Source organism: Podarcis tiliguerta, assembly GCF_965153285.1.
Source record: "Podarcis tiliguerta genome assembly, chromosome: 2".
Lineage (NCBI taxonomy): Eukaryota > Metazoa > Chordata > Lepidosauria > Squamata > Lacertidae > Podarcis > Podarcis tiliguerta.
In genome coordinates, this window is record NC_139535.1 from 71586770 (window position 1) to 71603083 (window position 16314).

General features: G+C 43.1%; 1 protein-coding gene across 2 annotated transcripts in view; it reads right to left on the reverse strand.

Annotated features, from left to right (window-relative positions):
• Nucleotides 1-210: 210 nt before the first annotated feature.
• The window catches only part of NSG2 (neuronal vesicle trafficking associated 2), a 52152-nt gene continuing 36048 nt past the window's right edge, over nucleotides 211-16314 (reverse strand). For both annotated transcript variants that reach the window (XM_083431017.1, XM_083431018.1), the window contains exons 4-5: nucleotides 5307-5417; nucleotides 211-3869 (exon numbers count right to left, since the gene is read on the reverse strand). In XM_083431017.1, coding sequence (XP_083287143.1) covers nucleotides 3678-3869; nucleotides 5307-5417 — 303 coding nt within the window. In that variant the 3' untranslated portion in view covers nucleotides 211-3677. The remainder of the gene's footprint in view (nucleotides 3870-5306; nucleotides 5418-16314) is intronic.

The following is a 16314-nucleotide window of genomic DNA, read 5'->3' on the forward strand; positions in this document are numbered from 1 at the left end:
GTGCTGCGCTGGTGCTGCTCGCCAGCTGCAGCTTCGTCATGCTGGCCACGTGACCCAGAAGTGTTTTCAGATGGCGCTGGCTCACGGCCTCTAGAGTGAGATGAGCACGCAACCCTAGAGTCGGACACGACTGGCCCGTACGGGCAGGGGTACCTTTACCTTTACCTATCTTTTAAGTGAAGAAAATAAAAATAACCATACCATAGTAGCTGAGACTCTCAGACACATCTAGCTTTATTTGTCCTGTCAGAAAAGGTCAAGAACTACACCAAAAAATACTTCAGTCTCTTCTACCTACTGACATACAATACACCACAAAATTATAAATTGTCCAGTAGTTGTTCTGGGCATTGTTGCTGGGGGCTTAACCCCCCCCCCTCCCCATGGATTTGTACATTTCAGGTGAGAAATGGATTTACAGGTGAAGTATGAAGCAGGAAGGGGGTAGAGAGATAAGGATAAAAAGTCAGACAATGAGATTTGGCACTACAGTTTTGGCTACATTATACAACCATTTATCATAACTCCTTTTGTACTCCAGCTCCAACTCAATGGACTTTTTTTTTTTTTTGCAAACAAAATATACATATTTGACTTAAATAAGATATCTGACTTCCGAGTTCATTTTTTAGGACTCTCACTTGCAGTCAGTATAACACTTTGATTGGGTTTGATTCAATTCCACTTTGCTTAGTTTTAATTTGGTTCACTTTGGGCATAATCATCGAAACGTTGCTCCCGCTGACAACTCCCAAGCAAATTCCAACACATCTAATTGAATGATCATTCACGCAAAGAAGTTATAATATTTCTTCAGCATGTTTATAACCTGCTTTCCCTCCGTGATCCATCATAAGACAGTGTACATGGAGTTCCCAGGCAGTTTCCCATTCAGGCACTGACCAGACCCAGACCTGCTTAGCTTTAACAAGGAGGTTGCATTACATGCCCTCAAACTATGCCCTGGGACTTCCTGCACCGGCATCAAATTGCATGGAAGTGCCCATATGATCTGGGCACCTAAGGTGGTGCTAGTAAGCCTTGACGTTTAATTGATAATGCAAGCAGGAGCAGCCGGTGGCAGGGGGCAGCTTTGCCCAGCAGGCTTCCCAACGAGGAGATCACTGCTGCTAACCGAGAGGGGAGGTGTCAGTGAAGTCAAGTGTGGTTGTGGGTTCAGCAGCAGAGCTGATGTGATGTTCCTGCCAATGCATCCACACCGTGCCAACCTCCCAGCTGCCTCAACCCTCTCCCTCTCAGTTACCAGCAGCAACCTCCACACTAGGAAGCCAGAAATGCTGCCATACCCTGCCCTGATGACCACTATCCACTGCAAGGAAGCAGCACCCCTGCTCCAAACCATGTAAATCATATTGGGCTTAAGGGTCAATTCACACAAGTACTTTGTTTTCACAACGAGGTGGTTTTGTGCAGTCAGCTGGTGACGGAGACTGGCATGGAATCCACTCTTCTTGATGCGGTCAAAATATACTTGTCTCCGTCCCACCAATGACAAGCCTAGCAAGACTTGTTTATGGGAAATGAACACCCTTTCCTGAAGTCTTACCAATTAAAGGTTGGCTTTTATGCAGGAAAATGGTGAGGCCATAGCTCAGTGGTAGCACACATCATCTGCCTGCAAGAGGTCCTGGGTTCATTCCCTAACATCTCCAAGTACAGGATCAGGCAGCAGATGATGTGAAAGAGCTCGCTCGCTCTCTTTCTGCCTGAAACCCCAGAAAGCTGCTACCAGTCAGAGCATTGGGCTAGATGGACCAGTGCTCTGACCCAGTATAAACCAGATGCCTAGATGCAGTAGCCAAGTAGTCTTGGCAAAATAAACACCTATAGACTTATAGAACTGTAGAGTTGGAAGGGACCCTGAAGATCATCTGCTCCAACCCCCTGCGATGCAGGAATCTACAGCTGCCCCATGTGGGGATCAAACCTGCAACCTTGGCATTATCAGCACCAGGCTCTAACCAACTGAGCTATGCAGGCTCAGCTTCCCCCCACCCCAACTATTAGAGGAATTAGACTATTTCTTTGTGAGTGGGGAATGGTAGATGCAAAGTGGCCCCATGTCTCTTTGCCATCTGCATGGTAATAGTTGAGTATTTTAGCTTTGGGCTGCATAGCTCATGGCGAAAATATGAATCTAGGGGGATTAAAACGTATCATCCTAAGGAATCTAGCTATGATCCAGCAAGGAAAAACATGCATTTGGTACACAAGGGGTTTGTCTACCTGTTCTTTCCACAACAGCTCCAAGTAACATGCAGATTATTGGGGGGGGGGTCATATAAAATAATCACTTTGTCTGAAAAATAAGACAATTGGAGGTTGAATGAGGTGAGGAACAGCTGAAGCAGAAAGAGTAGGAAAAAAACCCATTTAGGTTTGCAAGTCTGAGAAGCGCTCACCTCTGGATTGTGTTCATAGAATCTTTCTTGTAAGCTACTAATTATCTACAGAATAAGCTAATTTCAGGGGCTTATCTTCCTCAAAATACTGCTCACTGCACTGGAGAATCAATCCTCCTGTGGCATCTGAAGCAGAAAGAGGTCATTTCAGATATTCCTGTTTCAGCTTTTCCGACATCTAATAGGACAGGTATTTTAGAAAGCAAGAAGGTTGCCATCAGACCAGCTCAACTGTAGCCTGCTCTTTTGGGGCATTTACCTGGTGGGGGTTGGGGGTGAACATTTTAATCTCAGTTTGTTAGCCAATATAGACATGTGAATTGGCACAAACATAAGGAGTCTCCTTTTACTGAGTCAGACAACTGATCCATCTAGTTCTGGACCGTCTACACTGACTGGCAGTGGCTTTCCAGGGTTTCAGGCAGGGGACATTTCCAGCCCTATCTGGAGATGCTGGGCGCTGAACCTGGGATTTTGTGCATCCAGAATAAATGCTTTGCCACTGAGCTATGGCCCTTCCTCAGTATTTCCCTCTGAGAGAGAAACCAAAGAAATGGTAGCCATGATCCACCAGGTCATTGCACATGCAGGGGACTCCAATGAACGCACGAGTTACCTTGTATCAAGGGCTTCCACATCCATTTTCATTTTATGGATCAGATCTGTAAAGCACTAAGTTGGGCTAGAGGCTCATGCCCTTTTGCCCAGCCTAGTGTAACATTCTATTGTGTCCCTCCATCAACACAAATTTCCCTTTTAATCTGACAGACAAATTCCACAGTATTGTGTGTTGTTGCTGTTTTCCCTTTGGGGGCGGGCAAGGAAGGCCTGAGAAACTATGCTTGTGATTTCTTCTACTTCCTCGCAAATGTTCTCTGGATTTGCTTTTGTTTGTGTGTTTTTTCATTATTTTTTTTCATTTTTCTAACAAATCTTAAGCAATGATTTTAAAAATATTTGTACATTGTTAAGATATAGTCAACACCTAACATGCCTTTGTACAGGATTTTGACTTAGTTACAAATCAACGAGAACAATGCAACAAAGGAGGGGGGAGAGAGAAAGAGTGAAAGAGCAAGAGAGAGAGAGAGAGAAGAAAGAGAGAGAAATATCCATTAAGATGACACCTGCACTTGGAGTTGCTTTATTCTTGCTGCACTGATTGCCCAGTGCCCTCGCTGAACTAGAGCAATGCTTTAGAGACATGATGTTGTTCTTCCCCATTCCCCTCCATCCCTAGGCCACCAGCTGGCTTTAATGGCCTTCTGTCTTGGCGGCCTTGGCTTCGTGATTTACCGATCCGGAGGAAAGCCAGGGAGAGACGGACCGTGAGCTGGTTTGCTTGGCCATGCTGTAGTGGCTGATGACGGTGTAGAATCTGCCCCTGGAGTTGGAATCCTGAGCGGAATAGTAAGCATCCAGGGAGGCTGGAATGCACCGCTTATGCTGAAGGGAAGGAAGAGAAACATGACCAGTAAGTAGCAATCTCATTTACAGAAACTTTTTTTAAAAAATAAACATTATTCATCCTGCATTGATCCAGGAAATTCTGGACATTTCCCTCCCTCCCAATATATTCAGTATCAGGGCAAGGGACAGAGGCTGCACACACTAACCCGTTTGTAGCACAAAAAGTGAAGTTTTTCATGTCCTGAATTGTTCATGCTCATCCTCAACATGATGCTTTCAATTGAGATTGATTCTAGATCCTGCCATCCACAAGGGTGGGTGGGTGGTGACTTGTTACATGTTTGAAAACCTCCCCTCAGTTAGGTTATCCATGCCTTTTACTCCCTTCACATGTACATGGTGGTTGAAATCTTGGTAAACGCCCACTGACAACATCATTGGAAAGGTGTGGCTATACCCTCCATTGCCAAATGGACACTCTGCGGGGTAATGCAGAATCAGTCTGAAATCAATAGATCATAGAGTTGGCCGGGACTCTGAGGATCATCTAGTCCAACCCCCTGCAGCTGTCCTATATGGGGATCGAACCTGCAACCTTGGCATTATCAACACCATGCTCTAACCAGCTGAGCTGAGCCTTTATTTTCACAATGAAATCAGCCCCCCCCCGCCCCCCAAAAGCAACAGATCTGATTCTGCGTGGACTGCATAGAAAAAGCAAGTAGTGTACACAGTCTCCATTGATTCTAGAATAAAATATAGTGTGTGCCAGATTGTCTTGTTAGGATGTAGAAAACAGGTTCAGATCTCCAGTCAACCAGAAAACTCACTGGGTGGCAGGTGTTCATTTCACACCTGTCCATACTTAATCTTCCCCAACCTCACTCCCTCATCCCTCCCCCACTCCCACTTATGATGAGACTTTGAAATTTGCTCTTCCAGCTTACCTCATCCACAAGTTGATCCAGCAAAATAAATCACCTCTTCCTACTAAATCCCTCTCATTTTAGAGGACTGGCATGGTAACCACCACCTTTTGTTTTCTATGTTGCCTCAACCCTCAAGACAAATATCCTGCTAGAATAAGCACACGTTTCTCCCCAAGGGCACACATCCAGCATCTACAGAGAGTTGCCACCAAACCTCTAAAATGCACTGCACACAGTCTCTATCCCAAAATGTTCAGTGGCTAATCTTCATAGTGAGCGAACTCTAAAGGCCAGTTTATGTGAGCTCATTTAGAAATATGTGGGGTTGGCTTCATGCAGATCTAAACCTGTCAAGTTCAAAATAATTGTGGTTGGCAGAGGGTGCTACCAACCCCTATTTCCTAAATCACTAACTGCTTTTCAGCATGTTGTTGACAAATGATGTCTTTGATCCTGATGCGAAAATGCAGGACTAAATTGTAGCCGTGCGGTGAATTAGATTCTGTCATTAGCAGAGACAGTTCATCCATCTCAGACTTCTTACCTTATAAACAAATCCATCTGGGCAACTGTGGTCGTAGGTAAAAGCTTTGTATACCACAAGAAATACTATGCAGGCGAGGAACGCAAGAGCCAGACTGATGAGAATAGTGACCTGCAAAAGAGGGCTAATATTAGTCTACTGACATATGCAGCATCTCACAGTTAAATGACTTATATTAACAATCAGCCTAATAGACTGCAGTCTTTATCACACTTTGCAGTGCTTAACTAAGCATGGAAATTAAATGAATACCACATCCAATATCCCCAGGTTTTTATGTCGATTTCCCCTCTAAATTGAGGCCCTGATGATGTGCATTTTTCTCTATGCATCATCTATAAAACCTGGGTTTGTCCCTCTCCCACCTTGCTTTCTTATTATTAAAACAAAAATCGCTGCTGCATCTCCTTTGACTTCTGCTGGTTTCACACTGGAAGAGTATTTTGAAGATTTTGCCTTGTTTGGCACTTGATGGTAAGAACCTGTGCGCTACCAAGCGTGTAACTGTTAGTGGCATTGTGGGAAGGGAGAAACAATGCACGGTTCATTCAAAAGCAGCCAAGTGCATCTTGTAAGCCTTCACCACCTCCTTTTACGTCTTCTGTTGCAGACCAAGCACAATGATGATGTGTTTTTAGATTTAGCCAAAGGAGACTTTCCCTGGAATTCGGTGAGGGTGTGTTTCTTTTCCTCCCTCTCAAAATATTGACCCTCCACCTTCCCGTTTTATTTGTGTTTTTTGTGGTGGCTTGCAGCATTTAAAAGAGTAAAGCATTGCAGCATTTTAAAAAGACATGGTCAGCCTTTTTGATTGAGGAAGATCATTGGGAGTGGGAGCAAGGCGCCCCTCCCTTGGTGGAGAGTTCATCTCCAATGTCAAAGATGCTGAAGGGATGTGGGGGGAAACTTCTCCAGGCAATCTTAATGAGTAGTCACATTTGTGTGTCCTTTAAATAAAAAAGGGAAAGGTACCCCTGCCCATATGGGCCAGTCTTGACAGACTCTAGGGTTGTGCGCTCATCTCACTCTAGAGGCCGGGAGTCGGTGCCGTCCGAAGACACTTCTGGGTCACGTGGCCAGTGTGACATCGCTGCTCTGGCAAACCTGCACCAGAGCAGCACACAGAACGCCGTTTACCTTCCCGCTATAAAGCGGTACCTATTTATTTACTTGCACTTTAAGGGACGCGGGTGGCGCTGTGGGTAAAACCACAGTGCCTAGGACTTGCCGATCGTATGGTCGGCGGTTCGAATCCCCGCAGCGGGGTGAGCTCCCGTCGTTCGGTCCCAGCTCCTGCCCACCTAGCAGTTCGAAAGCACCCTTAAAGTGCAAGTAGATAAATAGGTACCGCTTTATAGCGGGAAGGTAAACGGCATCCTTTAAATACCCTGGTCCTAAACATAGCTGTCAACTTTTCCCTTTTCTTGCGAGGAATCCTATTCAGAATAAGGGAATTTCCCTTAAAAAAGGAAAAACGTTGACAGCTATGGTCCTAAACCATTAGGGCTTTAAATGTTATAAACACTGCTCTGAATTGTGCAGCAAGTGACTGCTGGTGGCAGATGGGTTTGTGGTGAGCTTGACTATTGGCAGACACAAAAAGGCAATAAAGAGTTACTCAGAACTAAACACTTCATTTTTGTGCTGTTTTATTCAGCACACAATCCCAGGCCACTGCTAGTAGCTTCAGAACCAGGTTAAAAAAACCACAACATATCTTGTTCTTATGGAGCCCTCTCACATAAGCAGGAGCGTCTCATGCAGACCTTGCTTTGGCTGAATGTATTTTTGTGCTAAGAACAGGGAGTTGAGATGAGTAAAGGGTCAGTATGTTCCTTCCACCTACAACAATCTAAGAATAGTGAAACCTTTCGTTCTGCACCCGTCTAGAGCTAATGCCGGGAAAGGTTGAACAAGTCTGATAAATATAAATATCAAAACGCCTGCCTTAGGCCTTTGCACTCACTGCATGCCTTTGAGACCAAATTTGGACCATGTGGTGCTTCCTGAGGGGCACCCATTTGGCCAATGTGACCCGATTCCATCACAATCCAATGCGGTAACTGACACTAGGACTGGCCAGCTGTGAAAGATGATGTAATCCAGGAATAGCCAATTAGTAACTCTCCGGATCTTGTTGGACTACAACTCTCATCATCCCCAGTCAGCATGGCCACTGGTCAGCGATGATGGGAGTTGTAGTCCAACAATGTATAGGCAGTAGCACTTTTCATTACCCAGGGATAGCCAAACCCTAACATAGAGAAATGTGGTCATGAGCTTGTTGGCTTGTGCATTTGCACCCTCCTTCACCATAAATCAAGGGATCAGTTGCTCAAATATGCATTCACAAGAGCACAAAAAGAATAGGAACTCTCAGAGAATTGGCTAAGTCTAACCCACACAAGACAAATTTAGGGAGTCGAGAGACAGTCAATGAAAATAATACACCAAAAGCATATTCAAATGTATAAAAGCATATTTACAAGATGCTTCTGGCGATTGTTGTCTGAGAGTAATTTGTAAAAGCCTCCCTGCACAATGCTAACTAATAGCATCTCAGAAGAAGAGGCAGGCTGGCATTTTGACAGAAAGGGAGGATATTATTTGTATTAGGGAAGATTCTTAACTCATGTGATCCCTCCATTTCCATTCCAAAGTGGTGCACCCTCAGCAGGACTGCACGGCATGCTTTTTTCTGAATGTATAAATCTGCCATAAAAATGCAGATTAGCAATGAAATACAGAGTTGTTGCTGGGACAGAAAGCTGAATTGGAAAGGGTTACAATAACAGGCAAATATTCAAGGAGAAATGTCAGAGTTATTAACATTTTGAAGTTATGAACTCCTTGAATCTTTAGCACATATAAAATGAGCAAGCTGACATCTAGTATGTAGGCAGAAAATGTGCAATTCAGCACTTGAAATATTACTGGGTTGTGATAAACATTACCAGGTTGCATCTGGGGCACTACAGCACCTGGAAACAAGAAAAGTGATCCCTGAAAGAGCATAAAAGGAATTGGTCTGGGAATTGATCAAGGAGAATGCATGACCTTGTGGGACAGTCAAGGTGGCAGAAGGACGAAGTGTCATGGGATGCAGTACAATCCAAACATAGGGAACATTAGGTTGCATTGCCTAGAGGGCAGCCAACAAATCCCATGGCCAAAGCTTCAAACAGCTGAGGACCACAGCTCCTGCCCCTATCAATCCATCCCCAAAACCTGCCCCACCAACAATATTGCTTTGCTCCCTCCCTAAGAGTCCCTAACACACCCTCCAAAACCGAGCCACGTTTTTCTCCCCTCCCAACTTGTCTGCTATTCTTCCCTCCTTCACTAGCGCATCCCAACCTCCAGTCCCTGCTTCTCTGTCCCACCAGGCCCCATCTTCCTCCAACATTCATCTTCCTGCACACCAGCTTTTGATTATTGATAAAAGTGCCACGGCTACCAGCACAGAACGCTTGCCATAACGATGGCTTTAAGCATTCTCTTTAGGGACTCTAGCACTGTTGCATCTGTCTGTGAACCTCCAGTTTTATCTCCCAGATTCAAACCCTCCCTCTTCCCTCCTGTTCTTAGCCTCCCCTCCCTCTGCGCATCCTTGGTTACTCTCTTTCCTCTTCTACACACCCACAGAAATATTCCGTGGTATTGCATTATACCTGAAAAATGCACAGCACACAATTGATCTGGATTAAAATGTCAGCAGCCATTTAAAACCAGAAAGAAAAATTTGGGGAGGGGAAACATGGACTGGAAGGTGACAAGGGTGAGTTACAGCTCTCTGGGTACTCAAGGAAATACAGGACTTCATTAGCATTCAGATTCTGCATGATCAGGCAGCTGAATTACCTAATAAAACTCAGGGTTGGGGTGTGTTTTTTAAAGAAGAGTATGAACCTTGGCAAATCTCAAAGCAGTATAAATCCCCACAAAAGAGAAATAAAAAATTAGGGAGGGAGATAAAACTCACAGACATTATAGACAGGAATCCTTTGCAGGCAGACACTGCACTTATCCTATCAGCAAAGATTTATCAAAGATGGTACTTAATTGCTGCACTGGATTGCTATGGAAACTAATGCCCTCATTCCATGTCTCTTCAATTGGGGTGGGGAAGTACTCAGCCTTAATTTTATCACTCTCTTTGCCAAAACAGTTGTCATGGGCTTGCAACTATGTATAAAACCTTGATTGCTGTGACACACGGTTCTAGCTTGCATATTGTATAATGCTGCTCTCTGGGGGTATGGGCTGTATTTTACCAGATTTTTTTTTTTTTGCTATATTTCATTCCTGGGAACCATCCTGGGAGTTTAAATGAATCTCCTAAATAAACAAATATGAATACATGGTGTAGATTTATGAGACCTGTACATTTATTAAACTAAGTAGCCCTGATAATGTTGCTAACCAAGATACTTCCCCTTCATCCCATTGTCTAATTCCTATTGTTTTACATTAGATCAAAGCATTGTGGAATTCTAGCTCAAAAGAAACCTCCTTTACACGTTTCTTGATTCATACAACAAGTAGGTGTCTTTTAAAACAACCAATTACCATATCTTCCTATTTGACAATATCCAACCTATGTTCCTTTGCAAGATGACTTTTATCTCATTCCATGAAATCCTGACTTTAGCACTTGAATATGAAACAATCAGAAACCAATGGGCTTCCTTTCAGGCACTTGTCTTAACCAGAATACACCCCTGATTTCTGTGAGATGATCCAGCTGCTCCTACCTTTCAGCGTTTTTAGTCAATAAATGAAATCAGGGTTGTGACTGACAGCTGAGCTGTTTGAACAAAAGGAATGTCCCTCTCACCTTCAGTTGTTTTCTGTCTAGTGGCTTCTGTCTCCTTGTACAGGCAACCCCCAATTTGTCGGGGAGATTGCATTCCAGGTCATTGCACATGACAGCAGAGCACACATAAGCCAGCCCCACCCATTATGCCCCTCCCCCATTCCTCCCCCTTTTCCACCCGCTTCTGGGTCGCCACAATGTACGCGTTGCACGTCAATTGGCCGTGCATAAATTGGTCGTTGTATGTAATCCCCATTTGAGATCAGCAGTTACCTATAAATTATTTTCCGCAGATTCTCCTAGACAGGACACTCAGAAGCTTCCTTGTGCTTTATAGGGCTTGCTCCAGGGTAAGTGGGTACAGGATTGCAGCAGCCTAGGCTTTCTTGTGTGAAAGGGGCAGAAAGTGACTTATGCGTCAGCACAGTTGAATACAATTGGGACTTACACATTTAAACACACAATAATCAGGCCAAATTGGTTGAAGCCCCAGAGGTGTACTAATTTGGCAAGGTGGCAGGGAGAAAGAGAGAACAAAATATGTCCTTTTACAAAGATGCATCATTCTGGTTAAGTAAAGCAAAAATTAATGCTTGTAATACAAACACTAAGTCCCCTTTCACAGCCATTTTATACCTCCCTCTATAGAGTCACAACGGTAATGTAAGGTAGGTTTTGCTGCTGGTTGTGAGCAGCAAGTGAGCAAAACAATGATGAGCGGAATCAATTTATACTGCAAAACTGTATGTATTTAGAGTACTTTTTATATCAGGGTTGGCAAACTGTTTTTTGCTGCAAGAAACATTAGAGTTGGATGGTAGGAACCAAAGCAAGGAGAAGAAGGAGGGAGGCATGCCTGTTTTCCTGGCTTTGGTTAGGCTAAGAGACACTGATTGGCTCAGGGGCACCAAGTGAGCTTCTTGGCTGAGTGGGGATTTCGAATCGTTTTAGCTCAAAAATGAAAAAGGAAAAAAAATTGTTATTATGAGGTATTAATAAATAGCCACCACAAATGACTACACGGCTTGCTTTCTGACTAATTAAATCTTGAATTTATCCAAGCATGAACATCTGAACAGAACTGCTGTAAATCTTAGATCACTTTTGAGCCCCTCTACGCCTGATGTTGCACTGAGTGTAGTATTGCAGCCTAAAATCAGTAGGTGAAAGACCTACAGTAACATAACACATCTACAGCTCAGGAAGTTTGAGTTCTTTACTTGGTTTAGGGTTGGCATGGGTAGAGAGCAGGGCAGATACTAAACACAACGATCCTTTGTAGTGTTGGGGAGTTTCCCACCTTTTGATATTCTGTCTCATTACTCTGATATTTTTGTGAGTGTTTCACCCCACCTGTAAAAGAAGGTACAATTCTGCAAGTGACATAAAATGGATGCTAATATTTGTCTCCTTTGGCAAGTGCAGCAGGGCGCCCAATCTAAATACAGCATACTGGGTGCAGAAAATCCGATTGGCACTTTAGTTGACGGCTACTGGTAGGGGTTCCAATTAGGAATCCAGGAGACATTCTATTCAGTACATATTTAAGGTCAAAACTGTTGTATTTGCACTTTCGGAAACCATATGTGAACCAACACACAGCTAGCCTTCAAAATTCAGAGTTATCTGAATTTTGTAATGCAGTTCTCCGGCCGAACAACATTTACAAAAATGCATGTGTAAGTGGGAAGTGTGCATAAAAATGAAGATATTAGTGAAAACATACAGAAATGCAATTTATTGGACAAAGTTGTTTGCAAAACATATGTCTTGAAACAGCATATAAGAAAATGTTTATTAGGGTAAATTTGTAGTAAAATGCTGATGAATTTTCAAGAGGATTTTTATTTTAAAATTGTAACCAGCTGCAAAATGTAGAAATCTGAACTTAAGATTGGAAAAATGGAAAAATGCGAGAAACTAAACTGGCAGATCCTTCCACCCTTGTCCCAATAAATGCTTAGAGATGGGAAACCTTACCTGAGCTTGATTTGCAATGAGCATGAATTAGCTCTAGCTATGTTGCAATGGCTGTTTTTAATTCTTAAAAATTAAAAATGGCTTCTTAAATACCTTTTTTAACTAACTCTCTATACCTAATGATCTTATTTCCCTCCACATAGCCATGTATCTGTCCCAGTCCTTTCTGTTTTCTGACTCCTGACAATACAATTATTCAGAGTGGGGAAATTATGTATAGCCTGTACTAAAAGATTTCATACTTTAAGTTGATCTGGAAAGGGTAGGTTGCAAAACAATATTATCTGGAACAATGTGATGAATTCATTCTGTACTGGAAGCTTAAAATAAGTATCAAAATATGAAAAAATGTGCTAGAAGTTTTATGATGATTTATTATTCACAGAAATGAAAATGTAAAAAAAGAAAGAAAGAAAAATATTTAATTTATAAAGCATAATCCATGTATGATGGAGTGGAAGAATTATGATACATTATTTCTCTAATATTGGACAGTTGGTAACTCTCTAGAACTTCTCTGGTATTTCGTTTGTATCATAGTTTTAAAAATTAAATTGAGAAATTCTGACGCTATGCTAGCAAGTTAAGAACATAAGAAGGTCTCTGAAGGATCAGACCAAGGGCTCTCTAGGGCAACATTCTGTTTTCACAGAGGATTATGGGAAGCCCAGAAGCAGGACCTGAGTACAATAGCAGTCTTCCTGCTCATGTTTCCCAGGACCTGGTATTCAAAGGCATACCACCTCTGCTACTGGAGGTTAGATATAGCCATTATGACTAGCAGCCATGGTTTTTTCCAATCCCAGCCAAGATGGTGGCCTACATCTTGTGATGATTTCTAAACTGGTCATCGATAGAATTCAAAGGCTTAATGTTAAGGACAGACTTGAAATATGTTGCAAGCCAAGCACTCGATGTGTAAAATAAAGCTCTTACTCTCTGAAACATTTCCCTCCCACTTTTACAAAAAAAACTTTTCTCTCTCCTACGTAGCTATCCCACAACACCCTTGCCCTACTTCTTCCGCACATTTTGTAATTAAGAAAGAGCTTATCAGCTGAGGTGACATCTCCGCCGCTAATTCCCCTGCCCCGCTGTCCCGTGGGCACAGTGAAAGCACAAAACAAACAAGTACACCATGTTTCCAAGCAATTTGTCAAATCATTAAATTGCCTGGGCAATGAGTAGCTGGCTCAATTAGACTGGCCAATCTCCATCACATAATATGATTTCTAGAGGCTGTTTCAGTCCTAATGGATTTGATGTCTTAAAATGTTTGCAGTGCCAAGCTGCAGCCATGTGATGTACGGCACTGCCAAGTCCTAGGCACAAACAAAAACTACAATTTCCCTGTGCAAGCACCAAAGAAGTCCTAAAATGTGATTTCTAGGTAGATGCTTTAAAGTCCTTAATGTTAACAGCTTGATTCCCCCCCCCCCACTTTGTCACTGAACAGCCTGGAATATTGCTCCCCATCATTCAAGCAGGGAAGTAGCCTAAAATATTTTGAGTTTTAGCACATTTTAAAAAATGGAATGGGATTTGCTTTCCTGCAATCTGTTCTCGTATTGTGGGCTTGAAGGAGAAGGTTGACAGTGTCAGAATGGCTGCAAATATTCTTTGCTGAGCACATTATTTTCTTAAGCGAGCTACTGGTTTCTCCCTGCCCCCAATTCCATGCTTTGATGATGGTCATGGTCCATACTTTACAGGGGGGAAATATAGGAGATAAATCATACATATCTAGCCAGCCAGGTTACATCACAAAAATATTCTGTGCAGGTACAGTTTCACATTTTAAACTTACTTAGCAAATTTGATTTCTTAGTGTAGAAATGGATTTGATTTTCCTATTCCTGAGCTATTCCTATTCCATCCATAGTGTGGATGGAGGGTCGAGAGAAAGAAGTCAACATTTATTTTGGGTGGTGGTGAATCTAAGAACTCATTTACTCCAATAATACTCCATCTGTTATGGATATTTCAGCTGAGATTCCTGCATTGCAGGGGGTTGGACTGGATAACCCTTGGGGTCCCTTCCAACTCTATGATTCTAATAAGACTGCAATCCTATGCCTCCTGAGCAGGCAACATCATTAGGCCTGGTGCAGTGGCTATGCTTTTATCATCATAGCACTACAGACTAGGAAGAGGCAAGGAGAATATCTACAAAGCAGCAGCATCTCATAGTTGTTTCCTGCAGCGTCTCATCTCCTACTCCCACAATGCAGCTGGGCAGTGAAAAGCAGAGAGTGGCTTGCAGGCTGGATGAGGCACCATTGCTGGCCAAGTCAAAAAGGCAGCTATAAGAACATACAAACAAAAGAAGACCCTGCTCTCCCGAAGCCTCCCTTACCCAGATCACGTGGTGGTTCCCACAAAGTAGCAGCAGCAACAATAGGTTCCAGCAAGATCCCACAAGATCTTGTGGAGCTCTTGCGAGCTCTCAGTGCGATTTCACTGGAAATGGCTCCCACTACTGGTGCTGCTTCTCAGCTGGTAGCACCCCCTCTTGTGTTTCTGTGCTTGATGCAGCTGCCTTAGCCCACCTCATGGGTGAGCCGGCCCTGCATTACCTGTCTTTTGAGTGGAGGCTTAAGGGTTTCAGCATGCCCATCTACTCGGTTGGTGTGACGGATACCAGAGCCAGACACTGTCCACCTGACATGTGACTTTTGCTGTGAAATATGCAAATATGCCGGATCTCTGTGAAGCTGACTTGTTGTCATGCATCAAAGGGTTATTTCTGCTACTCACAGTCATGTCTGTGGCAGTGTTAGTAACTATTAACAGGAGAAACATTAATAACTGTTAGTAGGAGATAATATCAGAGAGTCTTTTGTTGTCATTATTACAGCTGCTTTCCTCCAAGACCGCTATTGTGGCTCTGGAAAGTGTCTACAATGCATGTAGCTGACAAGAATATTACATATCCTTTAGATTTAATACAAGTGGATGAGTAGTTTGAACTCAATATGTGAACAATGCAGTTTGCTCCCTAAATTCAGGGTTTCTGGTCTTTGGGATCTGAAAAGCATCTGTTGTTTTTCCTGCTAAGAATTTCCTGCCAATGTTCCCAATTAATGCCCAGGTGCAGAAAAGCTTTATCTTTTTTTTTTTTTTAAGTGGATCATTAGCAAGGGGGGGGAGCGTGTTGAGAAAAATTGGAGCTGACTTGCCTTTCAAATCACTAATTTGAGCAGGTGATTCAATTAATGGGATTACTGCATAGGGGCATATCATCCTGCTGCTGACCTTTCATTAGTGACATCTCATAACTTCCCATCAGCTTGTGCAATGTGGCACTTTGCCACCCTGGCTACATCTGGGATTTTGCATTAACAGAAGCCTCAGAGCTGCAAGGAGCCTTTTTAGATGCAACAGTGACTACAGCTCAGCAAAGAAACGTCTAGGGAAGTTAGAATCCTCTGTGGCCACGAGGGAAACTCATGAGTTGCAACATCTGGCTGCTGGTGCATTACTGCTCAATCTCCCAGAATCTCAGATTTAATTACTGAAAGGAGTCCATTTTAAGCTTTTGTTGCTGCAAAATAATAGTAATAAAACGAAGGGGAAATAATCAGCAGTCAACACAATCCAGTCAGCAAGGGTGACCTATAGCAAAGTGTCTGGTGGCACCTTCTAAAGACCAACACATTAATCATAGCATAAACTTTCAAAGACCAGTGCCTCCATACTCACATAAATGAAATACAATTGCAAAAATCAAACAGGGGAGCTCTCAAACATACAGTTCGCAACTCTCACAAGTAGGAGGCCTGAGCAGAGCATGCTCAACTTGAAGACTGAACTTTTGCCTCAGCACAGATCAGCTGCACAGATGGGGGGGCACAAGTGTAGTAGCAAGTATGCACCCTTCAGTGGCATCTTGAGAATAGGGGCATTGCCTCAGAAACCTTACAGCAGGGGTGGGGAACCTGTGGCCCTCTAGGTGTTGCTAGACTGCAACTTCCATCAACTCTGACCATTGGCCATGAAAGGGGTTCATATTTGCAACAAGGGCGAATCAACAGATTGTGTGTGTGTGTGTGCACTTGATAACACAAGTTCATTGTGTGCATTACAAGACAAATCAGCTGAGGTAGGGTGAGAATAAATATGACACCAATAAAAGAATAAAGTGCAGCTATGAAATCAAAAGATCCATTTAGAACACAGTTGAGAGTGCGACTTCACACCACTGAATCAGCT